Genomic DNA, 26,362 nt, shown 5'->3' with positions numbered 1-26,362 from the left:
AGCAAAACAGCAATGGATGCGAGTTATAGTTCTTCCATTATTGTACAATGGTGCAACAGCATTCCGTTTGTAATAAAGGTGATCAGATGTTTTTCATTAACGCACGTCAATCACGCCCCGGAGATAATTCAACATGTATTCATTCGATAAACGATTCCACGTCGATGCTATGAAGCTGTCATAAAACGATCGTCAACGCCGTTTTATACCGTTATCTACATTCATGTGTGAATATGTGTTATAACTCTGAACAAGTCTGCGTTGCAATTACAGTGTGAGTGGATCAAAAATTCAGGGTAAATCAAACTTATCATTAATGTAAAACATCAAAACGTTAGATATTGATCTATGCCATTTCCTTCAGAATAGGAACGCAAGGTTCTAAAATAGCAGACAAAGGCTTCCTCTAAGTCCTAGAGGTAGCCGCGCTCGGTCTTCTTCAGCAGCTCGTAGGGCCCGTGCGACTCCCTGACGACCGTGACCTCGTCGATGACCGCCGTGGCGCCCTCCTGGGTGGTCTCCACCTGCTCGATGGACATGTGGGTGGTGTTGTGGAACGTGAAGCGGGAGTAGCCGTACTCCAGACTCCGGAAGGCCGTCCACGGCATCTTGATGGGGAAGAACGGGTTCAGGTTCTCTTTGCAGCCCTGAAATGGAGATTGATATGGTAAGTTAGGTCTGTTTTCTGAAATTATAATCCGCTCTTCACTAAGGTATGCTTACTTGGCAACTAAATATGAACCTCTAAATATTTTGCAATTTACCAAGTATTACAGTATATAAACACTTTGTTCCTACTTCATTTTGAATTTCATTTCTTCCATTCTCTTTTGGACAACAAAACGATGGATCTGGAAATGCATCGAGCCACCTCCAGAACATACACACAGGCACACATGTGCCAGGCACAGGCACACTTGTGCCTCTGCCAGACTGCAAATGTGTACACTGTGCACTCAACCTCTGTACCTCGCCCGTGTATACCCGTGTACCTCTCTGCACCACGTACCGCTGATCCGGTGACGATGTGTACTGGCGCGCCCGGGTTACGGTACGGATCGCTGTCCGTCCCGTTGTAGATCCTGTAGTTATACAGCGGCCACATGCGCTCGTACGAGTGCTCGTGGCCCCAGACGGCCAGGTCGACTCCGTACTGCATCAGCAGGTCCTCCAGACCGGGACTGGTATGGAAAGGGGGAGGAAAGGTCATGTGGGACTCTGCGCTGTGTTGTGAGTGAGGCTTTGTTGAAAATGGGTAAGATAATGAACAGTTGCACAGTTTGCGGGGCTAATACTAGAGCTTCAGGCGGGTCATTAGGAGGAAACACCCATAGCAGACGAACATAGCTGATGGGCTGGTTACACTAATCTAAGATTATTCGGATTCCATTAACGCGAGCTAGAAACAAAATCGTTTAGGTTGAGTTATGTCCCCTACGCTAGTAATTCACAATCATTACAAAAAAAAAACTGTCATGACATAAAACTATCTCACTACGCAAAACACTTTCCGACGTCCACAATCAATGCTCACATTGGTGGGTCGTGGTTGGGAGCGCCGATCCTGACCCTGTCATGCACCCTGGTGCAGTCATCCATGTCCCGGTTGGTGCAGTACATGGGACGGTGGCCGTACAGGACGATCCACGGTCGGGCGGCTCGAGCTGAAGGCTCAGTGGCGGCCTGTAAATAATTATATAATAATGTAAATGTAAATAAAATAATAATGTATAAGCAAGTATCTGGTGCGTGGGAATTCTTCCATTGAGCGACGCAAGGAAACAGTAACTCAGGAGGTTGAACGCAGCATAAAAAGCGCGAGTGCTTGAAAAGCAAATCCCAATACAAATCGGGAGTAATGAAACCGAATGGGTTTGATTGAAAAGGCCTAAAGATATATAAATGTTCAAGTCCAACAACGTTCTTTTAGCAAACAGAATCCGGTTCCTAAAAGTTACGGAATCCGGACAAGAAGTTACAACAGAATCCGGACGGACAAGGTTGTATACCTGTAGTTACTATTTTTTACTCCTTGGGAGTAACGTTTTACGAAAAGGGCATACGGCATCTGACACACACACACACACACGATGATAATGGGTATATGCAAGTGACAAGTCTCACCTCAAGGTCGGAGACCAGCCAATTGTATTGTGAGAAGACCTGTTCAAATCCGTACTCCAGGAAGTAGTAGAACTCGGTAGATATGGAGATGAAGTGAACGGGACCCATGTCGAAGCTGTAGTACGTGCCTTCCGTGCCACCGGGCATACTAAACCTAAGCAAAACAGCATCGGTACGGTCAGTGCTCGCCAAGTCGCCATATCATCGAACGCGTTCTTTTGATGTTCTCTTGATGAGCTTCTTTCTCGAATTTCTCAATACAGGTAACTTTTCCTGCCGTGAAATGCATAAAATTGAGCTTGTGGTGCTTGGAATAATTTGGCTGTGAGCTATTCATGTGATTTTTTTTGTGAAATTCAGGAGTGTCGATTGTCGAATGGCAAATTCATAACTATAAGTCACCTGTTTTTGTAGTTGGAGAAGTTGGCGTGGTACTCATGGTTTCCGGGACAGGTCATGTAGGGCAGGTGGGCGGCTACCGGTTGGATCTGACGCATAAACGTGTCGCCCACCTCACCCTCCTCGTTGAACATGTTGTACCCGAAGTCGCCGACGTGCAGCACCGCGTCGTACATCTCATTGTGGGTGTCGTTTACGATGAACGGCAGCGCAACTCCGTTCTGGGAAGGAAATATGGAGGACAAATGGCGAAAGGTTGCGACTCTAGAGCGATAACTAACTGTGGAAACTCGACGCAATCGACTCCCAAGTCAAACCCTTGCGTAACCCGCGCATGACTGGGGGAGTGCTCTACAGAGCCCCCCCCCCCCCCTCCCGTTATTCAGCAATATCTTCTGAAACGTTTGACGGATCAACACGAAACTTGCAGTACCTTCAGCGACATTAATTTGCCACTTTGTGTTAAAATTTCAACTTTCTAGCTGCCATAGTTTAGCCGGAAATGACGTCAGAGTGACGTCATGTCGCCCGATTTTGATGCAAAATATTGAATTGCGGCAAACGCTCTCAAGAGCTCAGTTTTAAAGCTAGATCCATATTTTGCATAAGTGGACTTAAAATACACGTAGCTATCAAACTGCTGTCTCGAATTTTCAACACTTTGAAAATTTTGAAAAATATGTTTGTACAATTACAAAAAAAAAAATATTTTTTGATTTTTTCAAGCAGTTTTCAATTTTTCGCAAAAACCGGAAAAGTGTGATAGAACGCACTCTGATGAACTACACTAGCAATTTTCAGTCCAATATCTTTAAAAATAGCCAAGTTATTCGCATTATTGTCAAAATTTTGCAATTACATATTTTTCAAATCCATTTTTCCGTACGTTTTTGACGTCGCACATCAATATAAATGGCACCATGGTGTTCCTGAGCTCAAACTGCATCTGATAGGCACCTTTTTGTTGAAAAATTTCATTTTCAAAATTTGACCTTTTCTGACCTGAAAGTGACCTGACCTCCGGTTAATTCAGCTGACAATGACCTCAAATGACACAGACGACACTATTTTCGAAATCTACGAGGAAAATGGACCATTAAACATGCGTCGTGTGATCGATACATGATATACAATTTTCGTGACCTAGGATGACCTGACCTTGACCTTCAAAATTCGAAGTAAAAGTTCATTACCCTCAGGGTATCTAGGGCATCTATCAAGGAGTGCGCAAACCAAAAATGAGCCTGATCGGACTTGTTAGCCGGCGGTCAGAGCCCAAATTGTGAACTAGCAAAAATGTCGATAATTTTTACTTTGACCTGATCTGTGACGTCACCGGTGACCTCGAGGTCAATGAAAATAGGTTTCGTTCGACAGTTTTCCCAGGGATATCAGACACCCTTTGAATTTTGACGATCGGCTCAGTGGTTTCGGAGAAAGGAGGGGAGCTCTGGAGAGCCCCCCCCCCCCCCCCACCCCAGTCACTCGCGGTATATGGAAAATACCCCAGTCATGCGCGGGTTAAGTTTTTTCCGCTAGAGTGGGAGAGTAAAAGATCCAACTATTAATGCAGTCATGTGTAATACAAGCTCAAAGAACTCCAAGTAGTTGCAAATCATAAATCAATGATAGATAACTGCGGCAAAACAATTGGAAATCTCAGGCTACAGCCACTCTAGCAGTACCTACCACAGTGCCCAGGTCTCCGTAGACGGCCAGCCGGGGGCTCCAGTCGCTTCCCTCCTGCATGGGTCGGAACCAGAACACCTCGGACCATCCGGCCGGACCGAGCACCTGGTAGACGTGCCGCTCCCCCGGACACAGACCGGTCAGAGACACGCTGAAAAGAACGAAACCACCAGTGATAGAGCATGGAAACGAGTTTCTGTTTGCTATACCACAGATAACAGTAGTACTACTGTTATCTGTGGCTATACGGTAGCTAAAGGAAACACATGATCAACCTGATGTGTTATATAGCCTGAGATAATATCTGAGAATAAAATGGGACATCCAGCTTAGAAGCGTCCAAACAGATAAACATCCTAATTCCTGGCGCCGGGTAGGAGCATCTTTGGTGTTGATGTCATGCATAGGTGTCATGCTTGGGCACACGACGACTTTCTAAGGATATCCCGGCTTTAAAGGAAATACACCACTCTTAACAGGGATTTTTGAACTGGAATACCATAACAGTTTTCAAGGTACGTTTTTTCCACTACTAGTTGTTTATTGCTTTCGTTTCGAATTTTCGACCTTCGCATCGAGGTCGTTGTCAAGAAACATATAACAATGACCAACTGCAACAGGACGGTCTGTGGCCGAAGCCTTCGTAAAAGCTTGAAATCATAAATAACAGCTTTGTAGCTTGAGCTGAGACAAGCACAATTCTGAAGCTTTTGCACCCCAACGATCACCCTAGCCAAAGATATATAGACTTTTGTTCCGAAATCATTTTCCTACCGAGGAAATGTTGTATCCGGACCGGCCGGACCGACCGAGTTGAAGCAAAAAAAGTCATGTATTTTTGGAATACATTGTGTTGTTATAAATACAATGCATCCAGCTTACCTGTCTGTGTCCCCCGCTATTCAAAGTCGGTGGCGCCGCCCCTGATCAAAACCATGAAAAACAGAAAAAAAAAACGAAAACGAAGGAACACTTGAATTAAATTGACTTGAAGAAAAAAAAGTACTCACGTACTTCGCACAGATTTAAGCCGCGAAAGAACTCGATCAGCATAAGAGATAATGCATTATAGGAATAAGATGTGTTGTTACAATTGCAATGCTTACCGATGAATGTATTGAAGGTGAGTTCCGTTTTCATCCTGAGCAAACGGAGTGGTAATGCCTTCCACCTGCCAAAGGCAGCACCAAACCCTTAAAAGAGTAGAAGGCAACAAAACAATTTCCTAGATGCTGTAACATACAATGGTACTCTCCGTTAGTTTTTCCCTACCCGGCAATGCTCAGTTCACTATTTTTCCGTTCTTACCAGTGTGTCGGGCTGGTCTGTGCCGTATCTGGCCGAAGCCTTCACCGGCTGGAAGGTGCTGTAGGTGACCTGGATGGTGGTGACGTCATCGGTGAAGGACAGGTGAATCTGTTCCGCGCCGCTGTTGTCGGCTGCCGAACACCCTTTTCCCAGAACTGCCACCAGCAGTAGCAGTGTCGATGGCGGCATGCTTAGTTTGGTTTATCCCTATTGAGGAAATAATCTGTAGCAGAGCAAAACAGACGTCAAGTTGTATTGCGCCTTTAGCTTCCTTCATTACTTAGTTGAAGTTGGAAAGTTACTTAGTTGAAGTGAAGCGGCCTAGTTGAAATGGAAACCAAGTTAGAACATATTTTTAGAAAATAACTTCACAAACACGAAGTTGAGTAATTATTAATTGCTCTGTCTGTCAAATGACCTCAGAGTAAGTCACCGACACAAATTAACACGAGCTCTGGGTTGTTACCTGGTGGCAGCCGGCTGAAGTCTGGAGGGTCACTTTCTACAGGTCATCCACCCTACCGACTAGGCAGGCGAGCGGCCAGCAGGGACGAAGTCTGACAGAGTACGAGCAGATAGCAATGGCTTGGCGGTGCTTTATCTGCCGAGGGACGTGGGAGCGGTCGCATATTTTGCGCCGGCGACACACCTGACGAGTTCACTTCCCGACATCATATCAAATGCCTCATTTTTTATGTCGAAGGCTCATTTGTGACCTCTGGCGACCTGACCTTTGACCTGACCTAAAAATGGCCAAGTGTTTTGTGAATTATTTTTTGGCGCATTTTCGAATGCCGCTTACCGCGTGCCGTTACGTGGCCCAGGAGTCGAGTTAGACGGGGGTGTTCAGACACCCCCGCCCCGCGCGGGTTAATCATGTCTTTGTCCTGAAACTTCAAATATTATGCATACTTCTTGAATTAGAGGACGTGGTTCCACCTTCTAAAATGTGACAGGAACGATCGGCGCAGCGGTTCTGGAGATATATCGAAAAGTCTATATTAACCCCACCAGGGTGCGGGTTAACCCGCGCCCCGTTGGGCTCTGCCGAGCAACGCGCCCGGTTGGGGGGGGGGCCATTTTGGCCCCCCCCCCCCTAAGATCTCGAGAACCACGCAACATAGCGACAAGCGGTAAACGGCGTTGGATAGCCCCAACGGGGAACTACCTTGTGACCCAATTTTATTGACCTAGGTCAAACCGATGACGTCACAGGTCAGGTCAAAGGTCCAATTTTCACCGTTTACAGGCACTTCAAGAAATGCGTTGTAAAATCGAGTAAAATGCATTTCATTGAAAATCATCGATGGGGAAATGTTCTTCAAACACATATTTTGCTATTTGAGGTCACTGATACCAGGTCAGGTCACAGAGGTCAGGTCACGGGGGGGTCACAATATGAAAGTGTCGTGTGATACATGTTTTATGGTCCATTTTACATGACAAATGCGATTATATGGGTCAGGCAGCCTTTGGGGCCAGCTTAGATCACGTTTTGGTCAAGGTCAGGTCAAGGTCAGGTCAAGGTCAGGTCAAATTAGGTCAAATTTCAAAGTTAATATTTTTGCATAAAATGGGTATCGAATCGATGCAGCTCGTCACGGGGAGTTCAATGGTGGTCTTTGTTTTGCCGTACGTGGTCTAGAATTGCTAAAAATTGAGTTCAAAAATTTGACGTCATCATTTTTGAACAGTTTTTTCGCTATAACTTGGCCAAAAAACAAGATATCGATCTGAAATTTGGTATGTATATAGAAGAGCGCTGGGACTATCACATATATTCCGGTTTTTTTCGAAATTCGGAAAAATTTTGGATTTTTTCAAAGTTTTTCTAAAAAAATCAATTTTTTGAATTTTTTTTGGTCAAAAACCAAAAATTTTGAAAATCCGAGATAGCAGTTTTGTAGCGCCGCTTTTTGTCTACTAGACCATATAAAGAACTTTGAAATTGCTTGATAAGTGTAGATTTGGTGAGCGTTTCAAGATTGCATGTTTTTTGCTCATTTTTGCTCGAACATGACCTCAGTTTGACCTCAATAACTCCTGACCTAAGGTGACCTAAGACTTGAAATTTGGTGTGAAGGTGTCAAATTGATGCCCGGGAAGGTACTGAAAATTTGGCGGCGCTGCGCGCCGCCGTTTTCTTGCTATTCAGGAAAAACCACAGGGGGGGGGCCAAAATGGCCCCCCCCCAACGGGGCGAGGGTTAATGCTCGTTGATCGGCAGTTACCCGAGGAGGATTACTTGCTGACCTCCCATTCTGAGTAATATCCCTAAATTTCACGCACACAGACACAAACCTGGATACAATTGAAAACTGGACTTTTAGTTTCAAAGATATGATGTTTGGCTTTGTAAGTCTCACCCCCCCCCCCCTCCCCCAACGTACGAATATATCTCACACATACATATACAGATTGATTAGGAAACATGGAAAATTGGGTACCCAATCAGCGGTGTGTGGGACTGTTTGTGGTTGACATTCGTAAAAATCCCTGCACTTACGCACTCACACGTACAAACAGACCCTCACACCCTCACATACACACTATGCGCGCCACCCGAGGTTGTGTTTCGAGCAAAAATGACCACTGGCGTGTACAAAGACACAAAGCATGCACAAAGGCTGCTTGCACAACTGGATATGAAGTGCAATCGTGGGCCGTTTTGTTGTTATAAGGTCATTGTTTTGAGATAAAAGAAAACGTGTCAAGGTTGGACAAGGAACAGCCAGCAGACTTTTCCATATGCTGATGCCTGTTGACAAGCCAGTAGCCACAAACCACTTCAACTCGCCTTTCTCAGGCCTCTCTCCTTCCCTCTATATCTAACACCTTTGTGTATCCTAGCAACTCTCTCCCCCCTCCCTCGGTTCCACTCCGAGACACATCTCCGGCCGTCGGCAGTGCCTTCTTTCCTCTCGAAAATCGATGGCCGTCGCTGCCGGCGCTCGTCGTTGCGGCCCCGGCGCCTGCGTAGCCTGCTCGTCGTCGTCGTCGTCGGCGGCGGCGGCGGCGGCGGCGGCGGCGGCCGTGGTCGAAGAGAGGCAGCGGCGGCGACGGCGGCGGGTCTGGCGTCGCCCTCGACGATGGCACAGTCGACGCAAAGACAGAGACTGAGGTGAGAGGCAGAAAATATTCGCAGACCAGGTAATCGTAGGTATATGTGTATCCTGATCTGTGAAAATGAGCCAGGGATCTGAGCACACGGATCTTGGTTTGATATCTCGTAAGTCATAAACAGCTCTTTCATTTCGTCGAGGGACTTGCTAAAATTACAGTACGAGACATGGTATTGTCAAGAGATCCACTGTGGGCTCGAGAGGCCATCACCCTGAGCGTCTGCTGAGGATCTCAGGATTGATCAATCATCATGTTTTGGTCGCTACCAAAATGTGATTTTTTTGTCTAAAGAGCATGTGTTGCAATTGCAATCGTACATACTAATTTCCTGTACTCTTGTGATGACTTTGTTAAGCATAGTTATCATGTTTTGGTCAATCATCGTGTTTTGGTCGCTACTCGCTACCAAAATGTGATTTTTTGTCTAAAGAGCATGTGTTGCAATTGCAATCGTACATATTAATTTCCTGTACTCTTGCGATGACTTTGTTGAGCATAGGAGTAATTCACCATTGTATGGCATTGATTAACTTGGAATTACCTTAGAGCTTTTTCTGGGTGCTGTGAAAGCTACACACCCCCGAGAGCTTTGTCCTTATTGGCCTCCAAAGCCTATGGAACCTAAGCTCCAGCACTATGCATGTTCCAAGTGACCTGCTATTTGATCATAAATTGTAGCTTGCATTTGTCGTGACAATCATTGGGATCATACTTACCGCTCAGCTCTATGCAAATATCTGCTTTGAACAGCTCTCAGATTAATGGACCGTTAGTCGATTGTATGTGGACTGTCCGAGTGAAAGCTGCCTGTCCACAGTCATCTGTGGACTGGAACTGTGGACTGGCTGTAACAAACTGTGGACTGTCGTCTGTGACACATACGACAACTGTGGACTGGATATGACACCAACTGTGGACTGTTGTCTGTGGTCAACTGTCGACAGTCGTCTGTGGACCAACTGTGGACTGGCTGTGGCCAACTGTGGAGTGACTGTGGATGAATTACCTGATAATGTCGCTGGCTGTGAACTGTCCGACGTCCATGTGTTAAATTTAACCACATCTGTGCTAATTATGCACATAATAGGATCAGAGGTATACAATAAGCTTGCCCATAATGCGCTTAGCCTGCTATTTCCTGATCATACGAATTAACCAAAGAGATTTCCGGCGTGTTTCAACGTAATTTGATTTGGAATAGGTCGTTATGTGATTTGGCATATCAGTCATCAATAATTCCTACCAATAATTCCAAGCAATGGTCCCTCAGTGGTCTACGTCTTCTTTTACATACTGCTGATAGTCCAGTTGCGGGTTATGAACCAGCTTTGGAATTTATTCAGGCTTACTCATGTGATTTGTGTTATCAATGAGGTATGCCGAGACCAGACATACCTAAGTAGGTACAGGGTGTCCACATAAATTTGATACTCAGGTTTTCTGACATAAAATCTAAAATAAACATGTAATGATTCAAACAACGTTGTATTCCAAATCGAATGGCAAAACGAACGATATCCAACATAAAAGTTTACACTCAATCGTTCATTCGTTGCAGCCCCTCAAAGTAGGCGCACGATATATGGTTGTAGGCGCCATCCTGACGGACCACCTGTGACGCTTGGGCATGGACAGCAGTTGCACATGGTTAATCGTTTGCATGGTTAATTGACTGTCTCTTTCGTTTCTGGCGAATGTAAATCCTAAATGGATGATGTAAGAAGGCAGGCTTCAGTGGCAGACCTCGCTCAGCCCGCTCCGTGCAGGTTACCGGACAGGTGGAGCGGTCCATCACGGATAGCCCGGAGAGGTCTGGGTGGCACCGGGCTCAGTCTCGGACTGAGACGGATCCCTTTGCCGAACACAATCTTGCCAAAAACCTGCGTTTTCTTCCATTTAGGATTCAAGTTTGACAGAAACGGACGAAAGAAACAGTCGATTAACCGCAAACTGTGCGACTGCTGTCCATGCCAAAGTGTCCCAGGTGATCCTTCAGGGTGGCGCCTACCACATATCGTGCGCCCTACTTCGAGGGGCTGCTACGACTGAACGGTTGAGTGTAAATGTTTATATTAGGTATCGTTTGTTTTGCCATTCGATTTGGAATACAACGGTATTTGAATTTTTGATATGACATGTTTATTTTAGATTTTATCGCAGAAAACCTGAGTATCAAATTTATGTGGACACCCTGACCTACCTCTTGTAGTGATGACGCATCTGATGAGGAATTTTTAGTTTCATGGATCTTTGTTTCCATCGCCCATTAGAATGTAATTAGCTTTTAGAAAGGAAGATTTGCAATAGCTATAAGGCTTTCAATGTCTTAAAGTATGCATGCTTTGTATGAGATCCATGGAAGAAGGTAATTATAAATTAGTTTAGTCAGTCACCATTCGGATAGAAGCGCCAGTACAGTGGCTTACCTGCTCCCGTTCACTGTAAATAAAGAGGTGTCTTATATGAAGTACGGACCTCGCTTTATGCATCTCCAGCTTTATTAGCTAATGGGGACATTTTCCTTGATTATGATACTGATCCATCAGAAAAATCCTGCCATAGAATAGCAGCTTAAATAAATGCCTTCCAGCTTGAAAAAGCCATGTCCATAAGATATCCTGCTGGTTCCCATTCAGTAGATGGCCATCTTCTTTTATATGATTAACCACGATCCCACGCTACGCTTACCTAGCAAGACGCACTTTTGGGGATTGATATAGGGTATTTCTCTATCAACGGATGTACGGTCAAAAACTCTGAGGCTCTACCGTCCTATCAGCTTTGAGGGCAATCGGCCGAGCCGTTCTCGAGAAGTCAAAAAGGCCCTGCTTGTGCTTACGTGCAGGCAGGCAGAGGCACAGCAACCGTGACACATATGTAAAATGCCTTGCCGGGTGGGCGCCCGCGAGCAGATCAAGTTTCCAATGCAAGCGGCGACCCGGTCAGAGCAAAGTTAATTTTAACAGAAAAAAAATACACCCCTGACAAGTTCGACTAAATCCATCAAGAGAAATCAACATCGCTGCAGATGGGATAGCGCTAACTAGCAGAGAAGACTGTATTCCCAACGGATATTATGGTTGCGAAGATATGAATCATATCAAAAATGTTTCAGATTTGTCGGTGGATTCCCCTGGAAATCTTGCGCTGCATACATGAAAGATGTTCAACAAAACTTATTGCAATAATGCAATAATGCAATAATGCAAAGTTTGCAGCTCTCAGGAGTTTCTTCAGTCTTTGTGGAGCAGAGCCTTTCAACTTTTGCCAGCTTTGTATGCATTTATTTTTACTACTCCAAGCCGAGATTGTTTCTGAAATAAATATTCATATCGGGTCTGCAACAAATGCAGGCCAGACCAGCCACACGAGGACACTTTATTCATGGCGCTACCGCCGGCGTCATATCGTTCATCGGTCGCCTCGCCGCGGGCACGACCGTGGCCATTTATCCAGCCTCTCGGCATGGCGCCCCATCTCCGTTTGAGCTGTTCCCCCACGCCCTCCTTCAGATTCATGCAAACAGCTCGCATAAACTGGCCGCCATGCATGAAGTTTGATATTGATCGAACTTTGGCCGCGATAGATTTACGAAAGTCAGACTCGATAACTTTGAATGGCAGAAATGAGCGCAAGGAACTCGATAGCAGAGCCTTCAGAACTATCAAACTGTCAACTCATTATCGCCTCGCTGCTGCGATTGGCTTGATCTTTTGCGGATGACTGATGCCGGATTGGTCTGAATTAGCTGGTCTGAATCTCAATTTGCAAATAATTAACGAAGCTTATCAGCTGTTTTGAATTTTGAGTGCTAGATACTGTAGGTGACCGTGGTGCCGCCTGCGGATCCGCGAGTCGTCTCCATCCCATTGACCTGTCTAGGGACTCAGACCATCAGCGTTGTTTTGCCCGTTCCGTGCTGATGGGATGACTGTAGCGGCCGGTATGCCGAGCGGCCCCCATGTTCCCAATTACTGGCGGCACGCCTCCCCACCTCAGTCGTCTAGGCGGACGGACAGCACCATCACTCACCGCAATGGGGTCGCCGGTTCAGCCGGTGCAGACAATGTCGAGCGACCAGCCAGGCTGCAGGGATGGCTTCCCTGGACACATTCTGAATAATAGCGAGCTTATGAGCACCCACCTTAGCCAACATTCAGAGTAACGCATCAACTGCCTAGCGTAGCGTAGTGCAGAACGAACAGGGAGCTGGGCGAATTAGCACCTTTCTCTTCTGTCACGCAAGAAAGTGTCAAAATTGCTCACTATCTGTGATCTTCCCATGATTTACTGATCTTTTGAGCCATGCCTGATGGGATGTCATAATGAGGGCTCACTTTCAACGCAGGCGTTCTTATTACTTTACCAGCCCCAGAGGTTCATGGAGCCTTTCCAAACTGTCAGAACTTCAGCCGTTGTGATGCGCAGGCCCACGCTAATGCGCTGCTGTCTAATAGCTTGGAGCGGAACGATGGAACACACGACGGGGCGTGTGTGCGACCTTCTCGAAAACATGTGTTAGGCGAAAGTTGTTCTTTGTGATGAGCAAGTTGTTAATGTTAGCCTGAAATAGGCGCTGGTAAGAGTGGCCTGTGTCATTTATCATAATTGAAGCGTTTCAAATACAGCGATGGATAATTTCATGGCTTTACAATAGCGATAGCTTATGGTTAGAATATATGCGCTTGCCTGATTTGGGCGGTAATTTACAAATGGTAAGTAAACATTGTCAAATGGTTGCGCTTATTTATTAGAAAATGTGTTCCGATCAGAGCTTCATCTGAAACAGTTAAAATCAACGATTGATTGGTTTGAAAACAAGCATTGTATGAGCCTTGTCGGCATTCAAGTTAAAAGCCACCGTGATAAAGGCACTGAAAGAAAAGAGGCCTTTGCCCGTCTTCGCCGAATGCTACCGAATGTCCTGTGGTGACAAAAAAAATAACAATAAACAAGGGACCAATAACAAGTATGTCGCAATATGGTAGATCCAGCTAATGACTTGGAAAGAGCTGTGTATAAGACATAAAATTTGTAGGCTTTATGCCACCAGGGACTTTTAACCAACAAATTGAGCGAATAGCATCACTACACGGATTTCGTCGCTCGCAATTCTGATTTCACAACGCTTGATTCCTAGCCAGTTCAATCTCGCTCCGCAAGCCAATATGAACGTAATAAAACGACTATGAGCCGATAGCAAAAACACCAATAAGCCGGTGGTATGCTGTTGCTGCTTGGCCACAGCATTTTCTCATTCCGCGTACGACGAGACCAAAGGATCAATGTGCCACGGGATAGGGCCAAACCGGGCCGAAAACCGGGTGGAGCGTGCCTGGAACATAGTCGCCGTGGGTAGGTTCATATATACGGCAGGACCGTACCAATTCCCTCTCGCTACCACCAGTACTGGCAGACCGAGAAACGAGGTGTTTGACGCCATGTGCTTTCTTCCAAATATTATCTAATGAACAATGTTTGTGGCATTTCTTTGATTCATTATTTACTTATGGCAGTTTGCTTCTTATGTCATTTGAAGCACACCTTTGCTAATATAATATATATGAGAGTTCATGAGATTTCTTTCTGAACCATAGAACTACAAAATTCCGTAGATTTTAGACCTGCCGGAAGAACAAATACCCCCCCCCCCCACACACACACACACATTTTTTTGATCCACCAGCGCCCACAAGTCACCTTTTCCTGCTTCTTGCTTGGCTCTCCGACTGGCATAGCTATGGCCAGGGTATGGGGACGTCACTGGCCGTCACGCCGATGTTTCTACGTTGCATTATCTCCGGCTGTCCCGAGGAAAGGCGAGCGTCATTGCGACATGACTGCACGGAAGCCCCTCTCAGGAACACCTGTAGACCAGACATAGCCTGAAGAAACTCTGAGTATAGACAGCTGAGTGTGCTCTGTGCACTGTGCTGGTCACCATCCGGACAACACGAGTCTGGCACAATCAGGTACAGCAAACTGGCAAACGATCCAAACGGGCAGCCAGCAGACCCCAAAGGTGTGGATTTGAGATACAGAGTGGTTACGGAATAGACATTGCAGCTGCGTATTTATCAAAAAGAGGAAAAAGAGAGGAAGGACAGAGTAAGAAAGGAAGCCACAGAGAGACAGACCGAGAAAAAGACTGAGAAATAGAAAGAGGGAGAGAGAGAGAGGGAGAGAGAGAGGGAGAGAGAGAGAAAAAAAGAGATTAAGTGCGATAGTGATAAGGCGAAACAGAGAAAGACAGAGCAAGAGATATACATTATACAATAAAATATAAGTTTTACTTGCTTACGCCAGCTCAAAGTGCTTACGTAGGAGGGAAGTATGGCTTTCAATGCCCGATAAAAGTGCACCTGGGAGACTACACTTGACGGTTATCGGCTCCGTGACAGCACCCGGATAAAACTATACAGAATTAGACTCGGTAGTGCGCCAGTGCCGTCACATGCAGCCACCAATCGACCAATCAGCGAGCGCCACGTCACGCACCACTGAACAGCGATTGGCCGCTACGGTCACGCAAAAAAGAGGCGATGGTGAAGAGATGAGCCCAACTCATCACGAGCGGTTCCAGGACAGACGGAAAGGTGGCAGGAAGCTTATCTGTAGGATTCTGGGAACAGGGAAAAGTCAAAGTGCAATTACTGCGTGTGTTGAGGTTATTTGAAGACGGAGGTGACGCTTTGACGATTCTTCAGCTTGGCGAATTTCGTAGATCATTGATACGAGATAAGTAGCATCTGACGGGTCTTGAAGCCTCAATTTCACGCCGGAAGCTTCGTGGGATGGTCACTCGAAATCTCAATTCTAAGCTAATTTTAAAGTGGGATGGTCACTTAACACGAGACAAAGGCTTTATGAATGCTGGCGGAAGTAACCTTTAACTGCACTTTCGATTTTGCAACATCATATGTATATTGTATATTAATGCATATGCTGTCCGAATGGGTCAGTGTGGACTACACTGTATATCCTAGACCCCACAGACTAATGTCTGTATGTTCCACGATAAATAAGTGCGATCCACCTCTGCCCCTGTGACTGCGACTTGTTCCTATCACCCAGACTGGTAGGTGTGGCCCAGACTTGTCCCTATTGGTCCACGCTGATTCGCATGGTCCGTATGGTCCCGCTCCCGGGCAGGACGGGACCAGACAGACGGCAGGCAGACTCATCGGTCACCTCCGCGTCCGTCCAGTGGGGACGGGGAGGGGGTGAGAGGGGGACGGGCAGAGATTCGGGGAGAGGGTGGTTAGAGAGAGAGAGAGAGAGAGAGAGAGAGAGAGAGAGAGAGAGAGAGAGAGAGAGAGAGAGAGAGAGAGAGAGAGAGAGAGAGAGAGAGAGAGAGAGAGAGAGAGAGAGAGAGAGAGAGAGAGAGAGAGAGAGAGAGAGAGAGAGAGAGAGAATTCCATGCTGGGAAAGGGAAGTGAGGGAGAGTGAGAAAGTGCAGACTGCAGACACACCTTTTAACGCACATTCGCACTACACTGCCAGTGCCCTTATCCGAAAATCGACTGTGTTACTGGACAATGTCACTTGCATCTAACAATTAGGCCAGCGGGTTCTGCACAGCACAAAATCACCGCGCCACTTTCCCAATGTGTGGTAGAATAATTATCAGACTCAGAGTGCGCTTTGGATCGGGCGCGCGAAAATGGGATTCACCGCAGACTAGTTTTTTTACGGCTGGACATGGAGCACTGAATGGGTCCGCCCACAGCGAGCAGCCTCGGCAGCTAGCGTGTTCTATCCCTGGTGTGTATGAAAAACACCGCTGGCAGCGTCAGCCCCGCGCCGCCTGTCCCACGGCAGGGTTTTCCCAGGGCGGCGACAAAACAGCTCGCCTTTCGCAGCGCCGCGGCGCCGGCCCGGCCATTTATTATTCATAGCGACTGCCCAAAGTCTCGCGGCAGCCCCGCAGTATGGGTGACAATTTTGACAACGAGCTGCGCCACGGTCAACACGGCGACTTCTGCCGCGCGAGACGGCAAACGCGGCGCATAGTAAACGGTTCGTCTGAACTTTGTGCCTGTCTGGGACGTTGGTTTAAAGAATACACCGGCTCGCCAGGATCTAGGTCAGGCTGATTAGGCATTAGTGCGGAAAAGAGCTCTTGGCGAGTTTAGAAAATGACGCTGCTCGGGTCGTCAGTTGGTGGCGGTGCCTTCAGCTGATAGCGGTGAAATATTGAGGAAGATCTTATATTATTGAGACGGCGTCCTTTTGTGGAAGACGAATGGTCCATTAGCCCCTGGACCGGCGGCGCCATATATCAGCCACTTGTGAACGCGGCAGCCCACCGCACCGATAATGGAATAGAAAAGTCGGCACCTCCGACACTCGACGTGTTGCAGAGATACCCCGCAACAGGGAGCTAGTAGTTATCTAACTTTTTTATAAGCACTTACTACGTCACAGTTCTTATAGTAGTTGAGATTATGCTAGGTTTGGTTTCACGTTTCTACATGGAATCCGTACGCCATTAGTCTACCAAAAAGTGGTTATTACCCCTTCGTGGTTAGTACTCAGCACTCGTAGATCACTCGGGTGAGGTGGGAATTTAGTGTTTATTCCCCACTTTAAAATACAACCCTTGAGTTCATCTAACTATCCATTTCCGCCGATATTGATATGTTGCTTGCAATCGCATGCTGAAAGAAAGGCAAGAAAACATCAACACATTTCCACTGTATAAGCTTCACAAGTTGAAAAGCTGTGTTTATGCAGATTTTCTCAAACAAAGAAACCTATTTTTAGGAACAGCGTCACCCTCACTGTTGTTGATTGGCGGATTACTCGATCACAGAATAGCACTAAGCTGTGATGTCGCTCCTAATTGCCCCTTGTTAACCGTGTTTGCAACAGTGGATATCCGCAAACATGCGACAGATTTAAATTCAGTGCAGGGTTTCCTTGTTTGGCGATGCATCGCCATTTGGCCAGTTTCTAACTTGTACCTTCATGACAACATGGGTAATTGGCGACTTGATGTAATATTGCAAAAATGAAAACTCTTTATTTTGCCCGGTGTTAATACCAATGGGTAAAAAACTGAATCATAAAATGATAAAAGTTCTGCATTTGTCAAGGAAAGTTACATATTTTCTGTGAATTATTATTATAAAAATGATAAAAAGGACAGAAAAGGCGAAGCATATTACATTTGCGTCAACTAAACAAAATTATGAACCAAGGACGTAGCTTGATAAAAGAAAATTGGTCGCTCATCGTGACCAGCTACTTGCTTATTGTGTCTGTCGACTATCATTGAGTCATGCAGTTGTCTTCTTGTCATCAAAGGATAATGAAACAGTGTTCAATTCAAATCTAACGGCATCGACATCGTACGAACGGCATCGACATCGTACGAGCATTGTGCTTTTACGATAGATGCATAAAACATGTTTTCTTTTGTTCCAGATAACGACGTACCAAGGAAGATTGGATTCAGAGACCCACCAACAACCTACTCAGACACAAAAAGACAAGCCAAAACTTCCATCTGGAGATCCGCTTTGAAGCTGCAACAGGAGTACAAAACAACGTCAGGCGTCGATTCGCCATTCCGGATATTGGACGCTTTCATTGCGTTGGGCTTTCGTCCTACTGCGTGCCAAACATCCGGACTGGATCAGGCGTTTGAAAGGTTGAGGGCTGTTTTTCTCCAGGCAACTGAATTGCTGAGCTGACGGCTGAAAGAAAATGATGTGAGCTTTGACCTGCTGCAATACCGAGAGGAAACCTTTCATATTTCTGTTGCTACCGTGGCAAAGGTTCCACCATGGCGGGAACTCTGTACCGAAACTGCACAATGCTGCAGATACTGGAGAACGACACCACCAACTGCCTCCAGGTGACCAGCTCTGCCGACACCTACAAGGTCATCAACGCCATACTCTACGCTCTCGTCATGATTATCGGCCTCAGCGGCAACACGCTCGTCATCTACGTCATCCTGCGCTACAGCAAAATGCAGACGGTCACCAACTTCTACATCTTCAACCTGGCGCTGGCGGACGAGATCTTCCTCATCAGTATCACGTTCATCCTGACCACCATGGCGCTGGGCCGCTGGCCGTTCGGGCTGGTAGTGTGTAAGATCTACTGGACCATCACCAGCATCAACCAGTTCACCAGCAGCCTCTTCCTGACGGTGATGAGCGCCGACCGGTACCTGGCGGTGTGCCACCCCATCAGCTCCACCCGCTGGCGCACCCCGATCGTCTCCAAGATCGTCTGTCTGACCGCCTGGACCGTGAGCTCCCTGATGGTGGTGCCGCTCTTCATGTACGCGGCGGAGTACGAGGGCAAGTGCAACATCTACTGGCCCGACTCGATCGGAGGAGAGAAGGCCTTCACACTCTACACCTTCGTGCTGTCGTTCGCTATCCCGGTGGTGCTGATACTCATCTTCTACATCTTTGTCATCAACAAGCTGCGTCACGTCGGCCCGAAGAACCGATCGCGGGAGCGCAAGAAGAGCCATCGCAAGGTGACGCGCCTGGTGCTGACCGTCATCACCGTCTACTTCTTCTGCTACCTGCCCTTCTGGGTGACCCAGCTGACCATGATGCTCTCCCAGGAGTCGCGCGTCCGCCACAGCCCCGTGGTGGTGTGTGTGATCCTGCTGGTCTACATCCTCACCTACTTCAACTCGGCCGTCAACCCCATCCTGTACGCCTTCCTCAGCGACAACTTCAAAAAGTCGTTCGTCAAGGCATGTCAGTGCGCCCGTCTGCCCGACGTCAACAACGTCCTACAGGTGGAGAACTCGGTGTTTCCGCGCCGCAGCGGCGCCAAGCAGGTCGAACAGCGCGAGATGGAGGAACGCGGTCTGTCGGCCGACCCGAGCACCGGTCTCACAGGCCTGGTCACCTCGCGCTCCTACAACCGCGTCTGCCTGAACGAGGCCACCTCCAACGGCCACCTGACACTCAAAGTGCCCGCATCGGCTACCAGCATTTCAACCTGCTAATGAACTTCTCCAGAATGATAGACGCAATTACAGGGTATTGTGTGGTTGCTGCAAAAAAGACATTTATTAGCCAGGGTATGGCATGGACATTGGACTTGATATCAACATGTTTTCTGTGTAACCTGCGTCACTGTAGGACAATCATAAGACATTCCTTTTGGTGTTTACATGTATGTGTTCAAATATATGTACAGAGTGGGCTGAGCAGCCCGTGACGTGCATCTACGGCATCACAACTCCGTCAGCTGGTCAATAGGACCGGCAAAGAGCTGAGTCCCCTAGATCACTTCCTGACCACTAGAGTCAGGAGACCGCTGCCTAAGGGGCACGGCATTCATATCCACCGCCTCGCGAGACTTAATTGTAACATTATGACGTGGTGTTATATGTAAGCAAACAGATGGCTAATGTATCATTGAGCCACGATCACTCGTGAAGGTGGCATGAACATTGAACAATCAATTGAATGTTCGATTGAAACACAATGAATATTCAAAGCAGTCCGTGTCATGAGTCTCTGAGGCCTGTCATCTTTGTTGTATGTTGCGGTATGCGTTAGAAGTTTGTGATGAGGTATTGTCTCATCTCCCTGATGCGAAAGGAGTATTTTCAATGGACTCCCTGAAGCATATAACTGTGTAAATGTAAAACCGCGTTTGTGCATAGTCACCCGCCAGCCCTCAACACCGGTGTCATGATCCATCGCACACGGTAGAAATATATGTATCCTATGTCATATCAAGTGGCTTTTATACCTTGACCCAACAATCGGCACAAGTTATTGAAAATGGAACATAGAGACAGCAGTGAAGTAGAACTACCACCTCATGAAGGTGGAGTGACATTCAACCTCCCATTTGCCATGAGGGCATTTTATTTGTCCCTATCACTTTTCGTTCCTGCCGGGCAATGAACATTGAGACTTAAATCGCGCAACCATAATATCTAACAGCCTGACGTCTTTCTAAAAGTATGTCATGTCTGCAACAAATACCGGACAGCTCCCCCAGTTAATAAAAAGCGAGAAATATTGGCCGTCATTCCGGGACCAGCTCAGACCAGCTGTCGACGGCTCATGACTCGTCCGGGCTGCAGCTACTGGACCCTCCTCAGACTGTCGCCGGCAGAGATTGGCCGACTGATGACGTCATCTGTGACCTCTGTGATTTATGACGTAATCAGTGTCGGCGCGCAATCTGTGCGGCAGGGCCCGGCTCGCGTATTGGGCGGATCGATACGGTATCTCACTGAGTAGGTGGCCGGAACTGCACGTGCAGCGCGGCCCTGTTGGAATGGAGGACGGAGGTAGATGAACTGTTCAGACATTTTACTTGATTTGTCATTTGCGAAGTATAGGGGAAGTTGGGGGAACGCCGAAGACTTTTTTCTGACGCCCGTAGCACGCAAGGTAGACAACATAAGCTATTCTTGTTGGCGTCATTCGAGAGGCCAGTCTTTTGCCTTTCAAACATACCAGGCGCATTTGATGAATTCGCATACCGTTAAGCGCACAAACTAAAAATATCAAAGAAGTGACTTTTTCGGCGTTGCCCCGGACTGCGGGGAAAGCCGAAAATGGGAGAAATGATCTACGGGGAATGCCGACATTGATGTTTTGCCATTTTATCTCAAACTTTATCCAGAATTGATCAAAGCTGACACGCGTTTTAAGAGCTTGAGGACGCGGTGCACACTGGAAGTTATAATTGTGTGATATAATAAGAACATGCCAGGTAAATCATTCCTTATAGGTAACAGGCCGCTGTGTCGGTTGAAAGTGTAATTTGTGTGACTAAAAATACGCGTTGCTATTCTACAGCAGTAAAGTCCACGTAGCGTGCTTTTAACACGTGCGTAATCGCACGTTTTCGGCATTACCCCAGCCTGCCATACTTTCATTTGCAGGCCCATAACTTTTCAACGTGCTGTATAAATTTCAAATAGGCAGCACACTTATGCAAAGACATGCTAAAGATTACTTGACCGAATTGGCCAGACAAACGGTAGCATAATGAGTAAGAAATGCAGCTTCAAAGGCGCATGTAGTACAAGGGAAACGTACCTTGAAAACGCTCTTGGCGCCCTCACAGTCGAAGCATTCCGAATGACGACTCGTAATAACAAACATGCGATAATTGTAGTCACTTAAGCTTCAGAGCATCACTGACAGGTGGCATCCATGTCTTACGGTTTTCGAAATATCTCGAATTTCGGCTTTGCCCCAACTCCGGCATTGCCCCAACTTCCCCTAAGCTCAATGATAATATAGGGTAAATTCAACGTAACAGCGCAATATTCGTTGGTCTGTTTATTCTATTTTTCATTCAAGGACGATTTGCTTTTGCATATATTCTGAATGCTATAGTTTTATAAACAAAGGGACTATAACATAACATAACATAACATAACATATATTACAATGTAACAACAGGCTACAGGAGCCCAACAAGGTTACAAGGATGATATACACAATGATGTACACATTCATGCACACTGAACATGATTTACATGACAATGAATGCAATGAGTGAATCCTAACAACGAAACCTATCAGAGTTGTCTACGTCTTCAATGGTGTCAAAGACCGCACCACGCTCCGTAAAATACAAATCCACGTTATATTTGAATTCGTTAAGGGAGGAACTATCAATAACCCAAGCTATTCCACATATCAATGACGCGGTTAGTAAAAAAGGATTGCCTTAAACGCGTTTTTGAAAATTTCTTTACCAATTTACATCCATGTCCTCTAGTAGAGTTCGAACTTATCGTGAATAAGCTCTTAAAATCTAGTTAGCTTATCAATACCTCTATAAATTTTGAACAATTCAATCAAATCACCTCTCACTCTCCGGTGATGGAGTGAAAACATATTTAACGAGACAAGCCTTTCTCTGTAAGTCATCCCGCGAAAACCACGCACCATCCTAGTGGCCTTCCTCTGCACACGCTCTAGAGACTTGGCGTCTTTTTTAGATTCTAAGCGAGTACCATGCCTGTGCACAATACTCTAAATGTGGACGAACAAGAGAACAATACAGTTTTTTCATAACGTCTTTACTTTTATAATTAACGTTTCTATATAGTACTCCCAACATTTTCAGAGACTTTTTACGGGCTTCTTGACATTGATGACTGAATTTTAGATCATTTGTGATTAAAACACCTAAATCTCTTTCTTCAAAAACATTTTGCAGTTGACTGGCGTTTAAATAATATCGATCATTTTCATTTACCCCAACGCTAAGAATTTTGCATTTCTCTACGTTAAATTCCATCTGCCATTTTCTGCTCCAATTCAAAAGAATGTTTAAATCTGATTGTAATGTTTTCATGTCCTCGTCTGATGTAATTGCTTTTGCCAGCTTAATGTCATCAGTAAATTTCCAAAGCCTACTGCTTAAATTATTATCCAGAGAGTTTACAAAAATAATAAAGAGCAATGGGGCTAGAACCGTACCTTGTGGTACACCACTCTTAACCTCCGCCCACTCAGACTGTTGTCCATTCAAAACAACTCGCTGCTTACGTCCTACCAGCCAGGTCTCTATCCATCTAAGGAGGAAACCGTCTAAGCCATGACACTGTAATGAAACTAATAATCTTTGATGTGGAACCTTGTCGAAAGCTTTACAAAAATCTAAATACACTACTGCTACCTTCCGTCCCCTGTCTAATAGCTCTGTTACATATTCGAGAAAGTCTAGCAAATTTTTCAGACACGATCGTCCAGCTCTGAATCCATGTTGAGAAGGCAATAAAAGTTCATTTTGCTCTAAGTGATTCAGTATATTACATTACTATAAAATAATATAGGGGCAAACGGACTATAACATCATATAACAATTAATTTCAACCTAGTTATATATAAAACTGTCAGATGCTAAGATAATCGAAGCAGGTTTTGGAATTTATTCTGATTACAGATAAAATCGGCACATTGTGCACAATTCATGCCGAGGGCGTTTATGCTTTGTAGCACGCTACATCTTGACCATCTAACGTAGTATCTTTTCGGCACGGTCGGCCCGGTGACGCGCAGCTGAGCAGAGCGCTGCCGCACGCTTCCCTCCCTTGTCATTATTCCCTTTCTCCTCCCACCCGTCCCCAGGTCCACCCTCCCCAATCATTTCTCACTGTCCGCACAGAATGTGCCGCCATTAAACTCCAATTAAGACAAGCACCTCTGAAGACAGTCACATCAGGATGAGTCATTGGTAGTCATTACAAAGCAGCTGAAGCTACAAGCAAACGTCGGCACACTGTGAGACCACGCGCAGGCTTAAGGCACGTAGCACATTGGGTCTCACGTAGCCATGGTAGCACAACAGGGCGTCTCACTGCAACGGAATCTGCTAAACTTAGCAAACAGACGTAGTTCAGGACGTCTCCACTGCGGACAGAAAGCGCTGTTGTCCGAAACAAACGTAGTTCAGGACGTCCCCACCGCGGACAGAAGGCGCTGTTCTACCGACCCTCCCAACCAAGATGACGTCAGTGGGCGGAGCAAGAGTGACGTCACAAGGGGCGTTGCCGGCAGACGAAACGGAAGGAAACAAAAGTTTGAATAAAATGAAATTGAAGAATCAAAATTAAAACTCGAAAATCACCAACCTTTCGGGGATTGGTTTATGCCAGCGACTACTAAGATGATAAAGCACTCAACACGAAGACGATTCGACGGCCAAAATTGCAGACACAGAGGAGCAAGGTGACTAAACAGGACAGAGGGCGCCATCTTACGGGCCCACCCACAAGAGGAAGGCAGAGGAAGATGACGGCGCAAGGGCGTGGCAGTCACCCCCTCCCCCCAAGCTATAAAAGGGTGCACCACCCAACCGGGAGACACAGTCGAGCAGCCGAGAGACACAGTCTGCAGCCGGAGCCGGAGACGCCATCTGGGAGCCGCCGTCAGTCCGGGGTCACCCGCGAGAAGTCTCTTCAGTTCGAGCGCAGAGGAACTCCAGAATGTGAGTGCTGCTGAAAAGTCTGCTCAATCCCAATCCTTGACCCCCCCCCCCTCTGCCCAGCCTGCCGTGCCGTGACGACTGCCAAACATTTTCGGTTGCCATAAAATGCACTCTCAATTGGAATTGGAAAACTTAAATTACTTTGAACTTATTGGTCCAGACACCCTAGTTGCATATTAGGATCTGAATTGTGAGGTCATGTCAGAGCCGCCAGTAAATAGGTACGTTATTGTCAGTTGGAGTTCACGATTAGGCCGGGAGCGAGATGCTAAAATTTGAATAAGCAGCTCATTGTCACGAACGTTGAGATTGATGACATGATGCATGTCAGCATTGGATAATGAATATGTGTTTGTGTTTGGCCAAGCTGGTTCGTTGATTTATTATCGGCGGTAGTCAGGTGCGATTAAGATTTGAGGTTGGGAAGTTTGTAAAATTAAGGATGTAGATTCATGCTGTACTCACTAAAAGTTGCATTGCGAAATCATTGGTAATATTGCTATAGGAATTAATTGCGAAGTCGAAGTCAATTATAGAACAGGTAAATACGTTTGGAAAGGGATGAAATGTTTTAAGGTGGCGACTGATTCATGCAATCGATCTATGGATATGGCTATGAGTTATGATTTTCGACAGATACGAATGCTTGAGCTTACGACGGAATTTCTTCTGTTACTTAGGTGCAGAGTTGAGAGTCGTGGTTTGAGGTCGACGGTCTGACACTTCGCGACTTGAGATGGTCCTTGTACTTTGCGTCAGTGAAATTGCGAAATGTCGAGTAATAGGTAGATGTAGAATTGTTTGGGATTAGAACTAATATGCGACTAATATAGGTACCGATCGTTGTGCTTTTGTAGAATAAATAATAGAAAAGACCATCTTTGTTGGGAAACGATTAAATGGGACGGGAATTTAATTAAAAAAAAAAACTTACGTGGAATAGAGCTGATGAGATGTCGAACAGGGAGATATTGTAGCGATATTTTACCAGATTCACACTCACTGACACACCCGGTGAATCTACCCAGCCAGAAGAGACAACACGCACGAGCACTACACCGCGAGTGATGACGCGCCCATCGGGGCGTGGCCTTGACTGACTGTCGACGCGACGCCAGCCGGCGCGGCGGCCAGTATCGTCGTCCCCGACGCGGGCGTTGAGCCGCCAGAGGGCGCGAGGAGCAGCCACAACAGGGGCAGTGGGTTAGCCGTAATTGGGGCGCGTGCGGTAGGTGAAGGTCATCGTATAGAAACATGGTTAGTTGTGGAAGTTGCAACGGGATAAGAACGTAAACAGTTAATGCATAATTTTAAATATGACATGCTATATGATATCTAGGACTGCAGTTCGTTTGATGTGCATTGGTTACTGCTAATAGGATGATTTAAATTAGATTTTCTATGAAAGGCTATCGGGAACCCTATGACAATGTTCTGGCACTCTATAAAGATAATTTGTATAGGTAACTAGTAGCCCATCAGAAGCTATCGAACGAGTTTCAAGGAGTCATTTCCGTTTGAGCATTCAGTGATTTAATATGATACGGTGGATCACAACCAGACGATTGATCGGTGCGTACTAATTGGTTCTAAATCATCTGATTAAATCAAGAGCAGTTCAAGGCCTGCTAGGATTGTATACGAGAACTGATGATTAGGTTCACGCGTGCAGCAGCAATTAGAACTTGGGATTACGATTTGGTTTGGATAAATAATGCGTTTTTTGTTCTTCGAGTTCTTGCGAGTTAGCGCCAATAATTACTCC

At 46.2% G+C, this 26,362-nt stretch overlaps 2 protein-coding genes across 2 annotated transcripts; one reads left to right on the top strand and one right to left on the bottom strand.

Moving 5' to 3' along the window:
* Positions 1 to 120: 120 nt before the first annotated feature.
* On the bottom strand, positions 121 to 6,093 carry LOC122370542 (acid phosphatase type 7-like). The gene is made up of 9 exons (XM_043346216.1): positions 5,987 to 6,093; positions 5,521 to 5,743; positions 5,319 to 5,383; positions 4,213 to 4,363; positions 2,527 to 2,744; positions 2,125 to 2,278; positions 1,535 to 1,683; positions 1,010 to 1,181; positions 121 to 647 (listed from the first exon to the last, which is right to left on the bottom strand). Exons 2-9 carry the CDS (start codon positions 5,707 to 5,709, stop codon positions 414 to 416), a joined length of 1,332 nt encoding a protein of 443 aa, XP_043202151.1. The 5' UTR covers positions 5,710 to 5,743; positions 5,987 to 6,093; the 3' UTR covers positions 121 to 413.
* A 2,462-nt stretch (positions 6,094 to 8,555) lies between these two features.
* LOC122370544 (somatostatin receptor type 2-like) lies at positions 8,556 to 20,487 on the top strand. Its single transcript, XM_043346218.1, has 2 exons — positions 8,556 to 8,641; positions 18,073 to 20,487. Exon 2 carries the CDS (start codon positions 18,434 to 18,436, stop codon positions 19,625 to 19,627), a length of 1,194 nt encoding a protein of 397 aa, XP_043202153.1. The 5' UTR covers positions 8,556 to 8,641; positions 18,073 to 18,433; the 3' UTR covers positions 19,628 to 20,487.
* The last annotated feature ends 5,875 nt before the right edge of the window (positions 20,488 to 26,362 follow it).

Source organism: Amphibalanus amphitrite, unplaced genomic scaffold (assembly GCF_019059575.1).
Source record: "Amphibalanus amphitrite isolate SeventyFive unplaced genomic scaffold, NRLGWU_Aamphi_draft 001143F_arrow, whole genome shotgun sequence".
NCBI lineage: Eukaryota > Metazoa > Arthropoda > Thecostraca > Balanomorpha > Balanidae > Amphibalanus > Amphibalanus amphitrite.
This window is presented reverse-complemented; position numbering and strand designations above follow the sequence as displayed.